Source organism: Convolutriloba macropyga, chromosome 7, assembly GCF_964194025.1.
Source record: "Convolutriloba macropyga chromosome 7, txConMacr16.3, whole genome shotgun sequence".
Lineage (NCBI taxonomy): Eukaryota > Metazoa > Xenacoelomorpha > Acoela > Convolutidae > Convolutriloba > Convolutriloba macropyga.
This window is the reverse complement of record NC_134474.1, coordinates 21,970,307-21,993,363: the sequence shown is the minus strand read 5'-3', so window position 1 is coordinate 21,993,363 and position 23,057 is coordinate 21,970,307. Positions and strand designations below refer to the sequence as shown.

The 23,057-nt window shown below is 36.9% G+C and overlaps 1 protein-coding gene across 7 annotated transcripts in view; it reads right to left on the bottom strand.

The window, feature by feature from the left end:
* The window catches only part of LOC142342701 (uncharacterized), a 257,026-nt gene that overhangs the window by 166,094 nt on the left and 67,875 nt on the right, over nt 1–23,057 (bottom strand). For all 7 annotated transcript variants that reach the window (XM_075394207.1, XM_075394201.1, XM_075394205.1 and 4 more), the window contains one exon: nt 19,141–19,335. In XM_075394207.1, the coding sequence (XP_075250322.1) occupies nt 19,141–19,335 (195 nt within the window). The remainder of the gene's footprint in view (nt 1–19,140; nt 19,336–23,057) is intronic.

Here is a 23,057-nt window from a genome sequence, read left to right as displayed (position 1 = left end):
TGTTAACCAGGCTCTTCTGCAAACACGGCTGCATTAAGCAGGAAGCGGCAAATAAATTTCCCCCATGGTAATAGTGATGGCAACAAAGTTGACACCAGTGCGTTTAACCTTTAATCTTCTACATCCGCTCCTCAATTGCAGCGCGAACGTTCAGTCTCCCGCCATTAAACGCTCCGAGTCCGTAGCTACTTTTATTTCAAGTCACAATAAATTATGCAGGCTCGCCCTAAGGAAGTCATTATACAGCCCGCAGACTGAGAAGACCAGAAAATTTGAACACCGCTAACACAAATCATTTTTTGTTTTTTTTTTATTTTTCTATAAGGCTCCCACAAGTACAAATTGAGCCCAGTGAACTTTACACAATAAGTCTAATGAACATTTGCAACTGCAGGCACCTCAATGTTTTGTCACTTGATAGGTAAAAGTCCGCGAGCAGCACCTGTTACCTCAGCAATGTCTCCCTTTATCCCTCCCACCTTAATTCTATCCGTAATGCCAAGCATGGTAACACAATTCCCTACTCTTACTTTTACCCTAACTATCGCATCTACTACTTCCCTCAAATCCACTATTCATGTTTTCCAATCCCACAAAAACCTGGCAGCACCGATTTTATTCAACAAGCACCCATGTCTTGTCTGCTCAACCCATGCAGCTGATCGTTCGCTGGATCCAAACAATTTTTGATTTCCGCAGACGCATTAACTGGTATGAAGAACGATCCATTGCCTGAAAAGAATTTGTTGCAGCATAATGGTGACCCACTGCTGTAGCTAGAATGGTTTGCGCAATTTAAAAGCACCATAAACTTGCAGTACTTGACAGACAACGTCAATTCGGCATACATGGAAACTCTCTTGACTGGAAAAACCAAAACCGCCATCGATGAGTTTGCCTACTTTGGCGTGATGAACAAAGATTGACTTAAGACACTTAAACATCAGTTCGACCAGCCATTTCAAGTCTTGTTGGGGTCTTTAACTCATTTTCATATGACGATGACTTAACACGGCAGTGCGAAAACAAGACAGTCCACCCAACATGAAAAAGTCTGCGTCACTCTTCACTGTCCAAAAGCAATTGGTAAAACCGACACACCTCTACTTCAATGACTGGTTAAAGCAAAAAAACCGAGACACTTGACTTGATGAAACAAACATCGGAAAGACAAGAACGGACGATAACACCAATTCTTTAATCCAGTTGTTTCAAATTTATTTGCTGCTAATACGCAAACTAGGGGCACTCAAAGTCTTGCCTCAACATTGGGAGCCCCTCAATCCTCTCGCTGCATTGTGTGGGGGTAATCACGGCATATGGGAGTGACGAGTATTGACAGATAAAACTCCCAATCAGTTAACTAAAATACCGGCCGAGGCAAAGATTGTCTTTCTTGCTTAGGAGAAATACATTTGCTCAGTCAGTGCCCTAGACCAAAAATGCCAATACGACGGTTGCAAAAACTCAGAATGTACTTTTCCATTTGGAAATGAAGAAATTTTCTCACCTATAGACTGAAGGAAAATTAACAGCAGCAACACAACGTTACATCAAAATAAACCATCAAATGGGCAGTCATTAACTGAGACCACTAATACGTGATCTGTTAGTAATATGAAGGGCATCCTTCAAGTGATTAAAACAAAGTTGGTTAACTCTTCTGGTACAGATACCCCAGTTTTAGTTTTATGGGATGCCGCCTGTTTTACCATTCCAGTAGTCTCGAAGATGGACCCGGATTGCACGGTGACGCACTAAGGCTCAACGATGTTCAAAGACTTTGAGAAAAAAACACTAACATCCTGCAAGAGGATCTTGATAAAGCTTATGTAGTAAAGGTTTTCGAAGCTAACAAGTTGGAAAGTCGCTGATATCGCCAGTGCTATCTACTGGAACACCGGGTTAATAATCCGACTAACAGGGCGTTCAAGGGGGCAGCTAAAATCCAGATTTCACCGTTGAACGGAGCAGTACTTACTGGTTCAAATTAAATACAAAAACTTATTCATGGATTCTTAACTGTGCGAGAACAACCATATGCGTTTTAGACAAATTTAGGGGGAATATTTTCACAGGTCAGTCTTCCATAATTCGACTAGTTATCTTTGAAATGTTTGTGATGTGAGGACCCCACATCAAACGTTGTGGGCATCGAAACACGAGCCATGTACTTGAAGCTAAAGATTTACCCACTTCTGCGAAATACGCGCTACAACGCACAGCACTTCTTAATATTATCAGGTACCCAAAACCAGCAAAAGCCGTCTCTGAGAACTGTTATATCGCCCCATATTTAGACATGGTGAAGCCGCACTAGAACGCCGAACGTGGTTCAAAGAAAATTGGTGCAATTTCTGCATCTAGTTGGGTTCAGTTTCACTAAGTTTTTCGAGGAATATAAGAGACGTGGCCGGCCGAATTGACGGGTCATCTCAATCCATTGGACTGAAAGTGACTACTTCATCTGCGGAAGAGTCATCACGCATGCTCAGGAATAAGTGGGATTACAGCAACTACACTCTAGTTTTTAGGAAGAGTATCAGTAGCACTTTACCAAGAAGATTGGTGAAACGAATAAAATGAACCAGGTTTGAATGAATCATTCCTTTAGGGATGGCATGTTTGTTCCAACTCTTTTTTATCATTGCAGGAGGAGGTATTCCTTCAGCTGTTATCAGAACGGTGGATGAATGCAGCTCGAGTGTAGTTATGAAAAAAAAATAAATTGCACTAATTGTCTAAGAAAAATTGCAAATAGTGTGACGCGTTCCGTTTTTTTCCATTTAAGAACCCACCACCGTTCCAATTTTTGAGATTTGCTGCAATGTTCAGTTGTAGTCTTCGAAGTTTTGTCCTGGCTTCAATTTTTGTTGTTCAGATAATCGTCTCTCTATCATATGAAACTTGAAAATCAATTTTTGCGCGGTCTTTGAAGGCGTTGTGGAGAACAGAAGTTTTCTGAGCTGCGTTACAGAAAACATTGTCATCTATTGTTGTTTCGGAGAAAATGATACCGCTTATTTTGAGGTGGTCCCATTTTCAAACGTGTCATTGGGAAGTTTCACTTGATGTGCGGTTTTCTCTGATTTGATAAATTTTCCTTGACTAATCGATTTGATGGTTTCTTTGATTTGATAAATTTTCTTTGACTAATCGATTGTTGAATTAGCGGTGTCATCAGATAATTGAGTTTTGAATTCGAAGCGGACTTGGGGTTGTCCAAAATTGGGCCTTTTTTGGCATCTCCCACACTTGTTATCTGTCTGCGATTTCCTGTACACTCTGACTTTGGTTGTGTCGATTCCTAGTTTGTTTTACCGGGTGATTTGATTCTGCTGAAGTGGATTGACGGTTGAATGGATTCTGTGTGATCTTGATATAACCATTGTAAAAAATTGTTCCTTTTTTAAACAAGAAAATTTTTCATTTGATTCTATCAATTGATTGCTTCTGACTGCTTGAAGATGGAAATTGCAAACTTGGAGATCAATTTTTTGGTTTCGATGGTTCTTTGTGGCTCGCGTCATCTCCTAAAAACCGTAGCTTCGATGTTTTGTTCTTTGACAAAATTTTTGCAGAAAAGTTACATTTTTCTTGAAACTCGTTTGTCTTAAGTGTCATAGTCGTTGCAGGTGTCCTTTGACAAACATTCAGTACTAATTTTTGAGGTATGAGGTTTCTTTAATGTTTGAATTAATCGTCGTCTGGGCACTGAAGATCTTTGGGTTCCTCTGGGCTAGGAGGCATTCATTTTTTTTTATTTTTTTAAAAACAAGGTTTTCCATTTCAGCTGGTACGTTAGATTCATTCTGCCAGTCGGTTTCCCATTGTTTTTTAATTTCGATTTAGTCAAGTTTTTTGCTCTGTTCATTTCTCTCTTTATAATTTGTCGAATACTGATCTGCTCCATATTTGTCCGAAACAATCCCTGTTGTAAACTGCTTCTGTTCAAATCTGTGGGTTAATTTTTGTTCAGTGCGCTTATATCTCTTGTGTTTTCTCCAACTCATCCAATGCCGTTTCCTCGAAATTTTCTTGGAGGTTCCTTTTCCTTTTTCCTTTTGTTGCTGGCTGTTGGATGAAAAGCTTTCGATCTGATTTTGAAAACTCAATGGTTGATTTCTCTCAGTGCTCTCTCTTTGTTAGTTGCCGGGTTCCATTTGTTCAGAGATATAAAAGTGCTTACCGTTTGTATTGGTCATTTTTAAGTAGGAGTCATATTGAAGTAATACTGAGATTGCACTACGTAGAGAGTTATCTGATGGTGATGATTGTTATGAATTATAATAGTAAAAAGATATGTTATGCAAACTATACTTCCTTGTGATGTTGAGCCTTATTCTTTATAGCAACATGTGTATCTGGTTGATATCATTTTGATAAAGTTGAATATGAAGACGTTTTTGAACTAAAGAGACGTTTTTCTCATACAAGCAATCATATTATGCTGCCCATATTCGGCATAATTTGACGTGGAAATTTCGTAGAAAATATCCAAAAGTTTGTCCAAACAAGTATTTCAATCCTGGAGAGTGTTATACGTGACCTGAATAACGTCAAAGTCATAGGTTCGATACTGTTTCGGAATGATCTTGACTGTTGCATCCTAATCGACCTCACGTCTCCTGATTTTTGGGATCAACTTCTCTTCTTCTTGTTTGTTTACTATGCCGGTGGTTTTAATGTGTTTGCTGAGTGGAGTTTTTAATATTCTTTGTCTGAAATTTAATTGTTCAGCGCAGATTAGTGTTGAACAGCCTGGTATAAATTTTTTATACAGTATGAACAGTTTAGAACTGTTTTTATTTAGTTTACTGTGGTTTTGAGCAGTTTGATTGGGCATCTCAGGAAATTCATACTGCACAACCGATAAGAGAGCCTCTGTATTGTTGCTCGCAAGAGTTTTCAGTGTTACCTCAGGTTGGGAAATGCAGCTCTATACGACTGTTGTCTGTTGGTTGCATTGTATTTTTCAACTAATATGCAAAGTGAACGCAGTGAGTTTTTTAACGGTCCGCTTATTAGATGACAGAAGATGCAATCAGTTGTTTTGTAGAGATGTTTTTTCATATTGATATGTTAATTGAGCAGAAATTTTCCTACAGCTCCATCTGCTTTCAGTGTTAGTGTTGTGATGTGAATTTGATTTCAATGGTTTTTTCAGATAGTCACAGAACGTCAAAATTGGTCTTGTTTCGTCGTGGAAGTTTAACTGCGCATCACCACGTTCTGTGATATCAAAAACATTTGGACAAAGACTGTTTCAGTTTATAAAAATGATATTAGATGTTTATTTAAATATACGCGAATAGCTGTTGTGGATATAGGTTACTTAGAATTGAGACGTCTTTACTTTTTCTACTTTGTTCATCGTTAGAAGGAGAGAAATAAATATTTTCTAATAAACGATTGTTGCTATAATCATCAGTCTCTTGTCATATTTTGAAACTATTACCTCTACTTTCTCATTTATATCTGCACTTTTCTGTTTATTCAATTGTCTAATTTTCAATTTTTTTGTTTTGTATTCATGATGAATCGCAGTTACTGTTCTTAATTGTTTTTAAGCATAGCAAAAAATATTTGAGTTATATGAATATGAAAATCTTTTATCATAAAAAATTCAAAGTACGCCCTGTTTTAACATCATTTCCAAAATTCTTGTTGCAATTCATTTTTATCAGGTTCACAGACATTGGCTGACTAGCCTACAAGATTGATTTGACAATTTTAAACTCGCACTTTTAGTTTCTTCAGAAAATAGTCAGTTGAATTTCAAGGAAAGGAACAAAATCAAATCATGTTAGAACAGAAAGTCAAATGAGAAATCAGTGAAAGTAAAATTGAAGATTGAGCTTCAACATGCTGTCTTGCGTATAAAAGACTGCTAATTGTTGTGTGGGGACATTAGGCGCAAAATCCACTAGATGAAGCTAATTTCTGTAGCAGTGAGCGCGATTTGCCAACTAAGTATTTGTGGGAACTATGCAAAAACCAATTAAGACACAACAAAAAGCGATACATAAAACTTCACTTGACAATAAAAAGTACTCAACTGTACCTAGCAAGTGCCTAATATCATTATAGCAGACAAGTATAGACGAAAATTTTTTTTTCATTTGATCTTTTGTCAAAATTTCAGTTTTGTTCCATCCCACAATCATTTTTCGCGATGTTTCCTGTGACCCAAAGGTTTACCTTTTTACCTCAATATTTAAAAACTTGTAAAATTTTCACCTTTCCGGCGCCACTTTTGGAAAAATTGTGTTCTCAGATAACACTGAGTGGTGTACTACAGCGTGTAAAAAGTTGAAAATTAGTAGAATTATACTTTCGCTCGTCGTCATGCCAGGAAAGTTGCCATGGGTACATGAGTAATTTGTAGCGTCAAGTGACCTTGAATACCGTTTCAAAAAGTTTTAATGTGTTTTCGCCTAATTTTCCCAAAGAGCAAGTTGAAAAACCTATACCTAGTTTTGTCTAATGGTAGCCTCACCAAAACAAACACCTTAACAAACAAAAAAGATCCTTGCAGCTAATACATAAAAAAATTTTTTCTGAGAATATGCTTTTTATCTTTGATTACACAAAATACTGCTTTCGGGCAAAGCGGTTTTTCAAATGACAGAAACAAGGTCACCAGACCAGATGACTCCACCAATAACAATGATTTAGAAGTGATTATAGTTTATAAAAGTATGAGCCTCGCGAAAAATCCAGATAGCGTACCAATAGCGTAGGAAAATTGAAATTGAGATTAGTGCAGTAGTAAACCTGACGTAGAAGTGATCCTCATTAGTTCCTCATTTTCCCTCTATTTGATTTTTCTTCGTTAAAAAAAGCGTTAATTGAGTTCGAAAGAAACAACTATGCTTTTTTCTTTTTTACGACTCGAAGAGGGATTATAACTATTTCATGTTTGTTTAGATCGTTAAGTGTCACTAAGACAAGATGCAAAAGACAATTGTGCCCGTGATAACAGGTAAACGCAAAGAAAGCTGACGCAAAAAGAACAAAAAAGTAATAATTATGTAATCGACAGTAAATAATTCCAGGTAACCTTTTGACCCAAAATTACGATTTGTAAATGTGCCGTTTTGCAAATTGACGAGAAAAGACTGCAAAAATGTTTTGTCATAGCCCCTATCAATGCCACCGAGGGTTTCAGTTACCTGACGATCAACGGCCTCATTTTCCTGAAACGCACTGCGTCCACTACTTTAGAGGATTTGTGGAGACTGATTATGGTGAGTTTTCCAAACGACTCATGCTGAGAATGAACATGCAAGGTTAAACGAGAAAGAGTTACAACATCATCCCGGCATCGAAGCGACATCGAAGCGACATCGAAAACAACGAAGAAAGACAGCTAGAGCTACAAATCGACAAAAAAATTATAAAGGAATTGACCTCGTAAAGCTGCCGACTTCCGACGACAAGCGAGATCCAGCAAAGCAAACAACAAGCTAAACTCTATTGCAACCTAGTAAGCTTGATAAAGCAATAATCAGTGAGAAAATCAAAGACTTTCAAGAAACTAAAAAAACAGCTGCTAAACAGACCAAAAATGGCTACTTTATTGATGTTCAATTGCCGTGGTTTGTCAAACCACCTTGAGCAAACAGGGATTCTTTGACGAAAAAAAGAGAAGCTGGCAGAAGAAAACACCGTAAAGGCATTGCAAGAAGCAAAACCTTAAACATTCGTTTTCAACCGTAAGTTCACTTCGACAAAAATTTATGTCAAATAGACAAATAGATACTTCCAGCAACATTTGAAGCAAAATCAGGAAGTCCTTTGTTTGTCTTCCCTATTACGTTGCTTTTAAGTGCAGGATGATTCTACAATATCTATTCAAAAAATTACATCGCCAATTTTCTGCATTGCTTTAATTCATCCAGAAACCAACAACCTGGAAAACAACGGTTTGGTTGAGTATGGTGATTTCAACGCTTTTGACGAATGCGAACCACCGGCAAATTTAAAAATATTGGGCTATAGAACAGAAAAAGTTATTTGATACAGCAAACATATGTGCCAGCATCGGTTGATTGAATTCTTTAAGCAGACAAAATAAGAACAAAAACACATCATGGTTGAATAAACAGAGCCGAACCACGATTTGACTATCTATAGATTTAGTAATGAAAGCAATGACTTCTTTGATTTTAAAACATTGCGCGATCGCTTCATCATAGCAGTACTCAACAAGGCCAACACAAAAGACTATATTGGTAATCACAAAAGATGGAATGTAAGATGTATTTTCGTTTGTAACAGGAAATTGGCATCAAAATTCAAACAGATTCCATCAATTTACCATTATGAGTTCAAAAATCAAAGATATGTTCAAAAAATATGATCAATATAAATCAAGACGAAAAGATTTTCTCAGATAACCTGATCCCAAAGACCAGAAAGGCAGAGAACAGTTATCAATGGCAGATGCAAGAGTGAGGGGGCCAAAATGATGTGAGCTTGGGGCTGCAAAGGGACAGCTTTTAAGGCACTACTCCCGGTGACCAGAATTGCAATGAAAAAGTGGGCTGCAATCGGAGGATTTTTGAAGCATTATCTCAGATGACTAAACGTGCGATGCAAGAGTGGACTCCAATACGGTGTAAAAGTTATGCCCGGGCCGATTTGTCAACGCTAAAAAACGCAAAATTATGTAAGATTGGCGTTGAATGCGTTGAATTTATGTGAGATCTACGCCAAAAATCAACGCAAAATTATGCAATATTAGCGTTGAATGCGTTGAATTTATGTAAGATCACCATTAAAATTCAACGCTAAATATGTAAGATCTACGCCAAAATTCAACGCAAAATTATGTAAGATTAGCGTTGAATGCGTTGAATGTATGTAAGATCAACGCTAAATTCAACGCTAAATATGTAAGATCTACGCCAAAACTCAACGCTAAGTATTTAAGATCTACGCCAAAATTCAACGCAAAATTATGTAAGATTGGCGTTGAATGCGTTGAATTTATGTAAGATCTACGCCTGATCGTAGGTCTTACATACATTCAACGCATTCAACGCTAATCTTGCATAATTTTGCGTTGATTTTTGGCGTAGATCTTACATATTTAGCGTTGAATTTTAGCGGTGATCTTATATACATTGAATGCATTCAACGCTAAATTTGCATAATTTTGCGTTGAATTTTGGCGTAGATCTTACATGTTTAGCGTTGAATTTTAGCGTAGATCTTACATTTTTAGCGTTGAATTTAGCGTTGATCAATTAATTTTTTAATCAATTAAATGTAAAATTGCAAAAAATATTGACCTCTATCATTTTTAGTACTCTTTTATAGTGAAAAATCCAATTCAGACCATGGTACGATTTCACATTTTTCAAGTTTTTTTTTCAAAAAATTAATTTCTTTACTGTTCCGACCCCCTATACTGAACAGTTGAGAAAAGTGAAGTCAGCAAAAAATCACTTCTTAGTGCTCTTTTATATTCCAAAATCCATTTCAGGCCATTTTACGGTTTCAGAACTTTTTCAAGTTTTTTTTTTTCAAAAAATCAATTTTTTTCACTGTTTCGAACCCTATACTGCAAATGTGAAAAACATGAGCTCAGAAAAAATCATTTTTAGTGCTCTTTTATAGTGCAAAATCCAAATCAGACCATGTTACAATTTCAAATTTTTCTATTTTTTTCCGAAAAATTAATTTTCTTACTGTTTCGACCCCTATTCTGCACAAGTGAGAAATATGAAATCAGCAAAAAATAACCTTTCAGTGCTCTCTTACGGTGTAAAAACCATTTCAGACCATTTTTGTAATTCAAAATTTTTTCAAAACGTTTAAAAAAATTAAAGTTTTTCCCAGTACGCCTCACATGGTAAATGCGTTGAATATGCTAAGTTAAATACTACGCAAAATCAACGCAAAATATGTAAGATCTACGCTAAATTCAACGCAAAATATGTAAGATCTACGCTTTATAAGAATTGCGGCTCTTAAGGAAGCCAAGGAACTGTGGCACAATGGTAGAAGAGGCGACAAGCAAACAAGAGGTCAGCAATTCGAGTCCCATACGCAACTGGAGGGTAATATTTCAGGTGGACGCTTTGATTTTTTGTAAGATCAACGCTAAGTTCAACGCAAAAATATGTAAGATCTACGCTAAAATCAACGCTAAATATGTAAGATCTAAGCTATATTCAACGCTAACTATGTAAGATCAGCGGCACATGCGTTGAAAAGTCGGAAAATTCACCGCAATTTTTTTTACAAAACTTTGCGTTGAATGCGTTGAGTTTTTGTCTTCGAATTCAACGCATTCATTGCAAAATTATGAAAATTGCGGTGAATTTTCCGACTTGTCAACGCTAGTTGCAGCTGATCTTACAAAGTTTTGGCCAAATTCCTCGACCCGGGTGGGGTAATTTGTTCAGAGGGTAAATCTAACAAAAAGTATTCATATCGATGGAGCTTCAAGAATTGGGAAAACATTGACGGTCGGGATGCTAAGGATAGCTGGCTTAGTGTATAAAGGTTTTGTGTTGACGACTGTCAGTTGTCGAGTATGGGAGGGGAGGTTTAAACAATGCCAGATTAGGTCTTCCAGGGGGTAAATGATGTAAGACTGGGGTGTAATTTGTTGAGAGATAAAGGGGTCCAAGAGTAGGTTTGCCAAGGGGGTAAAAAGATGCAAGAATGAAAGGTAACTTGTTGAGAGGATGTAAAATTGTGTATGATTGGGGCTGCCAAAAGTGTGTAACGTTTTAAGAGTGGGGCTGCAATATAAGGCAATGTGAGGCAATATAAAACGAAACTCAAAACACTTTTTATCATTTTTAGGGCAAAGGGCAGCCAAGGGGGGATGACGTAAGAAATATGATGAAGTGAATATGATGTAAGAGTGGGGGCGTATATAGCAAATTAACCTCCACTCTTAAATCATCTTGGTCTATCAACGAGGGCAAGATGATTCAAGAGTGTGGGGAAAAGTTCTACATAAACTACAAACTTCTACATCTTTTTACCCCCTTGACAGACCACGTGCTTGTTTAGTTTTGTTTTATTTGTTTTGTTTTAGACAGAAGGTTTTGAGCCAGGTTTTTTTGTGATTTGCTCAATTTTCTTGTAACTGTTTTATGTAACTCCGCAACTGCTGGTCCCAAGCTCGGATCGAAAAAGTAGGAGGGTAAAAAACAGATCTTATAATGCAAATTCTCAAAAAGTCGATTTTTATCTAGACTATAAGACTTTTTTGGATACTACAGCTATATTTTGTTCAAAAACCGCTTCTCATACGATCTATGAAAAGAGTATGATACAAATTTTCCCTTGATCAGACCGTAGTGTGACCAATTCTCAGATTTTCGTGCAACCTATGATCAATTTATAGTGCGACCTTGCAATCTGATCAGACCATAGTGCGTCTATTGTCAAGACTTTCATGCGACTTGTGATCAGACGATAGCAGTCCTCAACAAGGCAAACACAAAAGACTGTATTGGTGATCACAAGAGAGGGAAGGGAGGGAATGTAAGTTGTACTCTCATTTGTAACACAAAATTTGCAAAGAAACTCAATCAGATTCTATCGATTTACTGTTATGAATTTAAAAATCAAATAATTTTTTAAAATATGATCATTAAAATCAAGACGAAAAGATTTTCTCAGATAACGTGATACCAAAGACCAGAAAAAAGAGAACATTTATAAATGGCAGATGCAGATGCAACAGTGAGGGGCAAAAATGATGTGAGCGTGGGGCTGCAAAAGTCAATTAATTATAGAATTGACAGTAAAAACTTCCAGCTAAACTTTTGACCCAAAATTACGATAACGAAAACCGTTTTGCGAATTGACGAGAAAAACCTGCAAAAATGTTTTGTCTGAGCCCCTATTAAAACCACCGAGAGTTTTAGTTACCTGAAGATCAACGGCCTAATTTTCCTGAAACGCACTGCGTCCACTACTTTAGAGGATTTTTGGACACTAATTCTGATGAGCTTTCCGAACGACTCATGCTGAGAATAACCATGCAAGGTTAAAGAAGAAAGAGTAACAACATCATCCCAACATGAAGAGAGTACTAGAAAAGACATCAAAAACAACGAAGAAAGACAGCCAGAGCTACAAATCGACAAAAAATTTATAAAGGAATTGACCTCGTAAAGCTGCCGACGACTAGCGAGATCCAGCAAAGCAAACAACAAGCTAAACTCTATTGCAACCAAGCAAGCTTGATAAGGCAATAATCAGGACGAAAATCAAAGACCTTTAGGAAACTAAAAAACAGCTGCTAAGCAGACCAAAAATAGCTACTTTATTGATGTTCAATTGCCGTGGTTTGTCAAACCACCTTGAGCAAACAGAGATTCTTTGACGAAAAAAAAGAGAAGCTGGCAGAAGAAAACACTGTAAAGGCATTGCAAGAAGCAAAACCTTAAACATTCGTTTTCAACCGTAAGTTCACTTCGACAAAAATTTATGTCAAATAGATACTTCAAGCAACATTTGAAGCAAAATCAGGAAGTTCTTTGTTCGTCTTCCCTATTACGTTGCTTTTAAGTGCAGAATGATTCTACAATATCTATTCAAAAAAAATTACATCGCCAATTTTCTGCATTGCTTTAATTCTTCCAGGCACCAACAAGCTGGAAAACAACGGTTTGGATGAGTGGTGATTTCAACGCTTTTGACAAATACAAACCAACGGCAAATTTAAAAATATTGGGCTATAGAACGGAAAAGGTTACTTGATGCAGCAAACCTATGTGCTAGCATCGGTTGATTGAATTCTCTAAGCAGAAAAAACAAGAACAAAAACACATCATGGTTGAATAAACAGAGCCGAAACACGATTTGACTATAGATTTAGTAACAAGAGAAATGACTTCTTTGATTTTAAAACATTCAATTCTACATTGCGCAATCGCTTCATCATAGCAGTCCTAAATAATGCAAACAGAAAAGACTATATTGGTAATCACAAAAGATGAAATGTAAGATGTATTTTCATTTGTAACAGGAAATTGGGGTCAAAATTCAAACAGATTTTATCAAATTACCTTTATGATTTCAAAAATCAACGATATATTTAAAAAATATCATCATCATAAATCAAGACGAAAAAATTTTCTCAGATAACCTGATACCAAAGACCAGAAAGACAGAGAACAGTTATCAATGGCAGATGCAAGAGTGAGGGGGGCCAAAATGATGTGAGCGTGGGGCTGCAAAGGGACGGCTTTCAAGTAATTACTCCCTGTGATCAAATTTTCAAAGAAAAAAGGGTATGCAACTGGAAGAAATTGAAGTTTTATCTCAGATGAGCAAAAGTGCGATGCAAGAGTGAGCTCCAATACGGTGTAAGAGTCATCGGGTGATTTGTTCACAGGGTAATTCTAGCAAATAGTGTACATATAGATGGACCGTCAAGAATTGGAAGAGCATTGATGGTCGAGAGGCTAAGGAAAGCTGGCTTACACTTACATCATTTTTGGCTGCAAAGGGCGGTCAAGGAGGGTTGACATAAGAAAAATGACGATGTAAATATGATGTAAGAGTGGGAGACGTAAATAACAAACTAACCTCCATTCTTGAATCATTTTGGTCTGTCAACGAGGGCAAGATGATTCAAGATTGTGGGAATAAGTTCTACAAAAACTATAAACTCCTAAATCTTTTTTACCCCCTTGACAGACCACATGCATGTTTAGTTTTGTTTTATTTGTTTTGATTTGTAGAGAGCTTTTTGAACTAGGTTTTTTTAACCTAGTGATCTGCTCAATTCTCTTGTAGTTGTTTTATGTAACTCCGCGTCTGCTGGTCCCAAGCTCGCAGCGAAAAACGAGGAGGGCAAAAAATGGATCATATAATGCAAATTCTCAAAAATTGGTCTTTATCTAAGCTAGAAGAATTTTTGGAATACTACAGCTATATTTTTTTCAAAAACCGCTTCCCATACGAACTATGAAAAGATTATGATGCACTTTTTCCCCCCGGATCAGACCGTAGTGTGACCAATTCTCAGATTTTCGTGCAGCCTATGATCACCTTATAGTGCGACTTTGCCATCTGATCAGACCGTAGTGCGATCATTATAAAGATTTTCGTGCGACTTTTGATCAGACGATAGCAGTCCTCAACAAGGCAAACACAAAAGACTGTATTGGTGATCACAAGAGAGGGAATGTAGGTTGTACTCTCATTTGTAAAAACGAAATTTGCAAAAAAATTCAATCAGATTCTATCGATTTACTATTATGAGTTCAAAGTTTTTCTCAGATAACGTGATACCCAAGACCAGAAAATAGGGAATATTTATCAATGGCAGATGCAGATGCAACAGTGAGGGGACAGAAATGATATGAACGTGGGGCTGCAAAAAGACAGCTTTCAAGTAATTGCTCCCAGTAATCAAATTTTAAAACAAAAAGGGGTATGCAATTGGAAGAAATTGAAGTTTAATCTCAGATGAGCAAAAGTGCGATGCAAGAGTGAGCTCCAATACGGTGTAAGAGTTATGGGCGAATTGTTCAGAGGGTAATTCTAGCAAATAGTTTACATATAGATGGATCGTCAAAAAATGGGCAAGCATTGATGTTCTTGAGGCTAAGGAGAACTGGCTCAGTGTACACAGGTTTGGTGTTGAAGACTGTCAGTTTTAAAATATGTGGGGAGGCTGCAACAATGTAAGATTAGGTCTTCCAGGGGGTAAATAAAGTAAGAGGGGGGTGTAATTTGTTGAAAGAGGCTAAAATGGTCCAAGAGTTGGGCAAGCATTGATGTTCTGGAGGCTAAGGAGAATTGGCTTTGAGTACACAGCTTTGGTGTTGAAGACTTTCAGTCTTCAAGTTCAGGGGGGGGGGGGAGAGGCTGCAACAAAGTAAGATTAGGTCTTCCAGGGGGTAAATGATGTAAGAAGGGGGTGTAATGTGTTGAGAGGGGCTAAAACAGTCCAAGAGTCCGGCTGCCAAGGGAGTAAAGTGATATAAGAGTGAGGGTAACTTGTTGAGATTATGTAAAATGTTGTAAAATTGAGGCTGCCAAAATTGTGTAATGTTGCATTAGTTGGGCTGCAATAAAAGGCAATTTTTAGCAAAATGATGCCAAAAACTCTTACATCATTTTTGGCTGCAAAGGGCGGTCAAGGGGGGTTGACATCAGAAATATGACGATGTAAATATGATGTAAGAGTGGGAGACGTAAATAACAAATTAACATCCATTCTTGAATCATTTTGGTCTGTCAGCGAGGGCAAGATGATTCAAGATTGTGGGAATAAGTTCTACATAAACTATAAACTCCTAAATCTTTTTTACCCCCTTGACAGACCACATGCATGTTTAGTTTTGTTTTATTTGTTTTGATTTGGAGAGAGCTTTTTGAACCAGGTTTTTTTAACCTAGTGATCTGCTCAATTCTCTTGTAGTTGTTTTATGTATCTCCGCGTCTGCTGGTCCCAAGCTCGCAGCGAAAAACGAGGAGGGCAAAAAATGGATCATATAATGCAAATTCTCAAAAATTGGTCTTTAACTAAGCTAGAAGAATTTTTGGAATACTACAGCTATATTTTTTTCAAAAACCGCTTCCCATACAAACTATGAAAAGATTATGATGCACTTTTTCCCCCGGATCAGACCGTAGTGTGACCAATTCTCAGATTTTCGTGCAACCTATGATCACCTTATAGTGCGACTTTGCCATCTGATCAGACCGTAGTGCGATCATTATAAAGACTTTCGTGCGACTTTTGATCAGACGATAGCAGTCCTCAACAAGGCAAACACAAAAGACTGTATTGGTGATCACAAGAGAGGGAAGGGAGGGAATGTAAGCTGTACTCTCATTTGTAAAACAAAATTTGCAAAAAAATTCAATCAGATTCTATCGATTTACTATTATGAGTTCAAATTTTTTCTCAGATAACGTGATACCCAAGACCAGAAAAAAGGGAATATTTATCAATGGCTGATGCAGATGCAACAGTGAGGGGACAGAAATGATGTGAACGTGGGGCTGCAAAAGGACAGCTTTCAAGTAATTACTCCCAGTAATCAAATTTTCAAAGAAAAAGGGGTGCGCAATTGGAAGAAATTGAAGTTTTATCTCAGATGAGCAAAAGTGCGATGCAACACTGGCTTAGTGTAGACAGGTTTTGCGTTGCAGACTGTCAGTTTTCGAGTACAGGGGCGGGCTTAAACAATGCAAGATTAGGTCTTCCAGGGTATAAAATGATGTAAGAGTGATGGGTAACTGGTTGAGAGGATGTAAAAAGTTGTATGAGTGGGGCTGCAATAAAAGGCAATTTTCAGGAAAATGAAACTCAAAACACTTTTTATCATTTTTTGCTGCAAGGGGCAGTCAAGGGGAGATGATGTAAGAAATATGATGAAGTAAATGTGATGTAAGAGTGGGGGCGTATATAGCAAATTAACCTCCACTCTTAAATCATCTTGGTCTGTCAACGAGGGCAAGATGATTTAAGAGTCTGGGGATAAGTTCTAAATAATTTACAAACTCCTACGTCTTTTTACCCTCTTGACAGGCCACTTGCATGTTTAGTTTTGTTTTATTTGTTTTGATTTGGAGAGAGCGTTTTGAACCAGCTTTTTTTAAACTAAAGATCTGTTCAATTCTCTTGTAGTTGTTTTATGTAACTCCGCAACTTCTGGCCCAAGCCCGGAACGAAAAAGGAGTAGGGTAAAAAAACAGATCATATATTGCAAAAACTCAAAAAGTTGGTTTTTATTTTGACTATTAGACTTTTTCGGATACTACAGCCAAACTTTGTTCAAAAACCACTTCTCATACGAACTATGAAAAGACTATGATGCGACATTCCCCCCTGATCAGACCGTAGTGCAATCATTGTCAAGATTTTTGTGCGACTTGTGACCAGACGATAGCAGTCCTCAACAAGGCAAACACAAATGACTGTATTGGTGATCAAAAGAGATGAAATGTAAGATGTACTCTCTTTGGTAACACGATATTGGCAAAGAAGTTCAATCAGATTCTATCAATTTATTATTATAAGTTCATAAATCAAAATATAATTTAAAATATGATCATTTTAAATCTAGACGAAAAGATTTTCTCAGATAACGTGACACCAAAGATCAGAAAATTAGAGAATATTTAACAATGGCAGATGCAGATGCAACAGTGAGGGGACAGAAATGATGTGAACGTGGGGCTACAAAAGGACAGCTTTCAAGGAATTACTCCCTGTGATCAAATTTTCAAAGAAAAAGGGGTATGCAATTGGAAGAAATTGAAGTTTTATCTCAGATGAGCAAAAGTGTGATGCGAGAGTGAGCTCCAAAACGGCGAAAGAGTTATGGGCGATTTGTTCAGAGGGTAATTCTAGCAAATAGTGTACACATAGATTGATCGTCAAAAATTGGGCAAGCATTGATGTTCTTGAGGCTAAGGAGAACTGGCTCAGTGTACACAGGTTTGGTGTTGAAGACTGTCAGTTTTAAAATATGTGGGGAGGCTGCAACAATGTAAGATTAGGTCTTCCAGGGGTAAATAAAGTAAGAGGGGGGTGTAATTTGTTGAAAGAGGCTAAAATGGTCCAAGAGTTGGGCTGCCAAGGGGGTAAAATGATTTAAGGGTGAATGATAACTTGTTGAGAGGTTGTAAAATGTTGTAAGGCTGAAACTGCCAAAATTGTGTAATGTTGTATGAGTGGGGTTGCAATAAAAAACAATTTTTAGGAAAATGAGGCCCCAAACCTTTACATCATTTTTGGCTGCAAAGGGCTGCCAAGCGGAGTTGATGTAAGAAATATGATGATGTAAAGATGATTTAAGAGTGGGGGTCGTAAATAGCAAATTAACCCCCACTCTTACATCATCTTGGTCTATCAACGAGGGCAAGATGATTCAAGGTGTGTGAATAAGTTCTACATAAGCTACCAACTCCTACATCTTTTTTACTCATTTGACAGACCACGTGCATGTTTAGTTTTGTTTTATTTGTTTTGTTGTGGAGAGAGCGTTACGAGCCAGATTTTTTTCGTGATCTGCTCGGTTCACTTTTAGTTGTTTTATCTAGCTCCGCCGCTGCTGCTTCTAAGCCAGGAATGAAAAAGGAGGATGGTAAAAAAACAGATCATGATTTTCATCTTGACTATGAGACTTTTCGGACACTACAGCTATATTTCGTTCAGAAAACGCTTCTCATGCGACCTATAATCACACTGTAGTGCGAATTTGCCCTCTGTCAGACCGTAGTGCAACCATTGTCAAGACTTTCATGTGACCTCTGTGCGGTGTTCCACCTTCAGTTAATATTGAATGTGTAGTGTTGGTGGTGCTGTGGCCGGAAGTCAGAAAAGCAAACTAATCAGCTTGCTTCACTGACACCAGTGTTGGTGGTGTTTCAGAAAAGACCCTTGAGTTATAGTTACTTTGGCACGATATGCATGGGCTACCCTTGCCCACTGTTGTTCCTTGACAACAGTTAAAACTTTCGTGAGATTTGCTTCACGAATCTTCTTTTGCTACCGTGAAAAAGTCATCCATTTCCTAACCATTGAATTACATCTATATAATCAACATTATGACTTGGTTTCCTAATGTTACAGTTTTTGGCACGTGCCTCTCCTGGTACAACCTCAGATCAGACCATAGTGCGACTTTGCCCTCTGATCGGGCCGTAGTGCGACCATTGTCCAGACTTTTGTGCGACCTGCGATCAGACTATAGCACGACTTTGCCCTCTAATCAGACCGTAGTGCGACCATTGTCCAGACCATCGTGCGACTCAAACGTTTCCCAGACCATCTATTTTGTGTCGCACCACTCCACCGGTGTGCGACCCAAATGGTCTGATCAGAGCGGTCTAGGGTCGCGCACCTAAACCTGGGCAAAAAGATGTAACAGTGGGGGGGGGGGGTATTTATTTTATCCCAAGAGGTTATGAGAATCCTGGTAATCCTAGATGTAAGGCAGAAGTGACATTATCTATTTTTTCTACAGTTTAGATAATATTGGATCTGTTTATAACATCTCACATTGTTGAAAATAAGATCTGGAATTCTTCAGATAACTGGAACTGTACAACTGCCACTTCGGTGCCGAACCAATTCACCTGTTAATTTGGGTTTTAAAGCTGTATGATTACAAAACTATACTTTTTCAACCCAACCTTTAGGAAGTACAATGCAGAACGAGCTAGCATCACTTTTGCAAATTTGCTCCATGTCAAATACGTTAACCAGTTTTGTGTACTGTAAAGGTTGAACAAGTAGTCTGGTCCCAAATCTCAAGTGAACCTGCAATCCCAGAGCCATCATTCCCAACTGGTTGCCAAGGCGACCACGACATTCAGAAATGGAGTACCCTGCAAAAAGTCTAGACAGTATGTTTATTCATTAGTCAGAACGAATCACTACCCTGTTCTATAAATTGGTTTCGTACATCATATTCAGACTGAAGGACCTACGCTAAGTTAAAAACTACTTCGGGCCTGGGTCGAGATATCAGCTGGCGTAGGTGGAATATTTCGTATAAAATACGCTCAATGTGCTGAAATTATGTAAGGAATATGCTGAATGTGATGACATTATAATTTTAGGAGCTGAATGTGCTGAATAAAAACGTTCTCAACGCTTCTCAACACATCTCTTACAGAATTTCAGCACGTATTTCAACACATCTCTTACATAATTTCAGCACTTTCCAAAAATCCCCGAATCAGCACTTTCCGCACATTCTTACATAAATTCAGCACAATTCTTACAAACATGCAACACATCATTCAACTCAATCCTTGCACAAATTCAACAATTCAAATGGTCAGCAGAATTCTTATATAATTTTAGCACTTCAGAAAAAGAGAATTTCAGCGCTTTCAGCTTATTCTTTACATAAATTCAGCACATTTCTTACAAAAATTGAGCACATCTTTCAACATATTCCTTACAAAAAATCAACAATTTAAGTTTCAGCCATTAATCTATTAAAAATCTGTATTAATTTTTAAATGATAATTCAAATTTTTGAAAAACAAGACAACTGAAAAGCGCCACATTTTAATCTTATCTATTGGAAGGACGATAATTACACTTAATTTTTTGATTGAATGAAACCAAGCTACCTGGTTTCATTCAATCTATTAATTTGACTACATACTCCAGGTGCGATAAATGCTGTATGTTAAGAGTTGACAAAATTCTTAAGCTTTTTGGCAGTTTTCCAAATGTGTTTATGTTGGAATGTTCTAGTGCGATGCTGTTTAAAGTGGTCCGGTGTTGCTTCTATATTTACAGGAGCACAAAAAATAATTCAAAAAATATTCCAAATTGTTTAAGGAAAGCTTTGAAAATGCGTAAGTTAAGTGCTAAAATAGCTAGGTGCTAGGAAAAGAGACCAAATAACTGAAAAAAATGTGAGAATTGAGATGACAGCCGCAGAAGGAAAAATTTTTTCCAGTAAGTAAATCTTGCGCCAGTGCTATAGATGCTACACAAGTGTTGACAAGTGCTGAATTTTTCTAGGAAATTGCTTCAAAATTCACCGCTTTCAACGGATAATTATGTAAAGTTTGTCTGCTGAAAAACATTTGCTTTCAATGGCTGTCAGCGCATTTCTCAAAAGAATTGATATTGCAAACTCTGATCAGGTATTTAGCAAAATTGACTTGCTAATTTTTTCTTTTAAAAATGTGCGTTCAATACTGTGTCCATATTAATAGATATTAGTATTTCACGTGTTATTTTCAGAAAATCTTTCTTGTACATATCATATATATATATATATATATATATATATATATATATATATATATATAATTTTTCTACTCATGGACTTCTCAGGTCGTGCACAATTATTTTCAACAGCTTTGAGATGAAAATTTCTGCAAAATCAAAAGTTGAAGACCTAATTTTACAAGTGAATGATTTTCTGAAAATAGCACGTGAAATACTAATATCTCCTAATATGGACACTGTCTCGAATGCACTTTTAAAAAAAACAGCAATTCAATTTTGTTAACCGCGGATCAAAGTTTTCAATGGCAATTATGTAATAATTGTGCTGACTGCCACTAAAAGAAAATATTTTTCAGCAGATAAAGTTTAAAAAATTATCCGCTCAATGTAGTGGCTTTTAAATGAATTCACTAGTCAGGCTCTAAAAATGGGAACCAATGGATGACTGAACAAGGAAGCAAGATTTTCATAGGTGCCCTGAAAAGCATTGTAAAACGAAACTCTCATGTGTGTGTTTATGTGTGTGGGTTTGTGTGAGAGGGTGTAGTTGTGTTAGAGGTTACTTGCTTCTGCTTGTTTTTATTTTTGTATCAAAATGCGTATATATTATAAAAATACTTCGTTCATAAACTGTACCGGCCATTGTGCACAAAAATTTGGGCGTGGTAAAAGCAACTCCAAAAATTGTTAACGGATTTTGTTTTCTAATCTTTATATAATGATAAATTTTTATAATTGAAAATCGTTGCATACCAAAAAGAGAGTTTCTTTTTATAATGCTTTTCAGAGCAACTAAGAAGAGACATGCTTCATTAATCAGCCATCCATTGATTCCCAATTTAAGAGCCTGACTTGTGAGTGCGTTTAAAAGCAACTACATTGGGCGGATAATTTTGTGAAGTTTAGATGCTTAAGTTCAGCAGATAATTTTTACAAATTTATCCACTTAATGTTGTGGCTTTTAAACGCATTCACAAGTCAGGCTCTAAAATTGGGAAACAATGGATGACTGAAAAATGAAGCAAGATTTTCTTAGGTGACCTGAAAAGCATTATAAAACGAAACTCCCATTTGTGTGTTTGTGTTTGTGGGTTTGTGTGAGCGGGTGTATTTGTGTAAGAGTGTACTTGCTTCTGCTTGTTATTGTTTTTTGTATCAAAATGCGTATATTTTGTAACGAGAATTCGTTCATAAACTGTACCGGCCATTGTGCACAAAAAATTGGGCGAAGTAAAAGCTACTCCAAAAATTGTTAACGGATTTTGTTTTCTAATCTTTATAGAATGATAAGTTTTTATAATTGAAAATCGTTGCATACCAAAAACGGAGTTTCTGTTTATAATGCTTTTTGGGGCACCTAAGAAGAAACATGCTTCATTAATCAGTCATCCATTGATCCCCAATTTTAGAGCCCGACTTGTGAATACGTTTAAGAGCAACTACATTAAGCGGATAATTTTGTAAAGTTTATCTGCTTAAGTTCAGCAGACAAACTTTACAAAGGTATCAGCTTAATGTAGTGGCTTTTAAACGCATTCACATGGTCAGGCTCTAAATTTGGGAACCAATGGATGACTGAATTTTGAAACAAGTTTTTTCTTACGTATCCAGAAAAGCATTTTAAAACAACCCATGAAAACATGACAATTGTGTTATACTGTATTGCAAATAATTCCACTTCACTGTGTATGCTCAGTCAATAATGACAAACCACTAAATTTTATGAGTCTGACAAAAGTCGAGGTCTGAATTTGAGAACCAGTGAATGAACGAATAATGAAGTGTGTTGTTTCTTAGATGCACTGAAATACATTATAAAACGATATCCTTTTTTTGGTATGCAACGATTTTCAGTAATAAAAATTTATCAATGTTAAGGATTAGAAAAAAAGATCCGCTGACAATTTCTGGAGTTGCTTTTATATCGCTTAATTTTTTGTGCCCAATGGCCGATGCAGTTCATGAACAAATTCTCGTTGAAAAATTTAAATATTTTGATACAAAAACAAAAACAAGCAGAAACAAGTACACTCTAACACACATACAACCGCTCACACAATCCCACACACAAACACAATAGGGAGTTTGGTTTAATAAGGCTTTTCAGTGCAAGTAAGAAAAAACTTGCTTCATTATTCAGTCGTCCATTGGTTCCCAATTATAGAGCCTGACTTGTGATACATTTAAAAGCCACTACATTGAGCGGATAATTTTGTAAAGTTTATCTGCTAAAAAATTTTTTTCTCTTAGTGGCTCTCAGCGCAATTATTACATAATTGCCATTGAAAACTTTGATCCGCGGTTAACAAAATTGAGCTGCTGTTTTTTTTAAAAAGGGCACTCGAGACAGTGT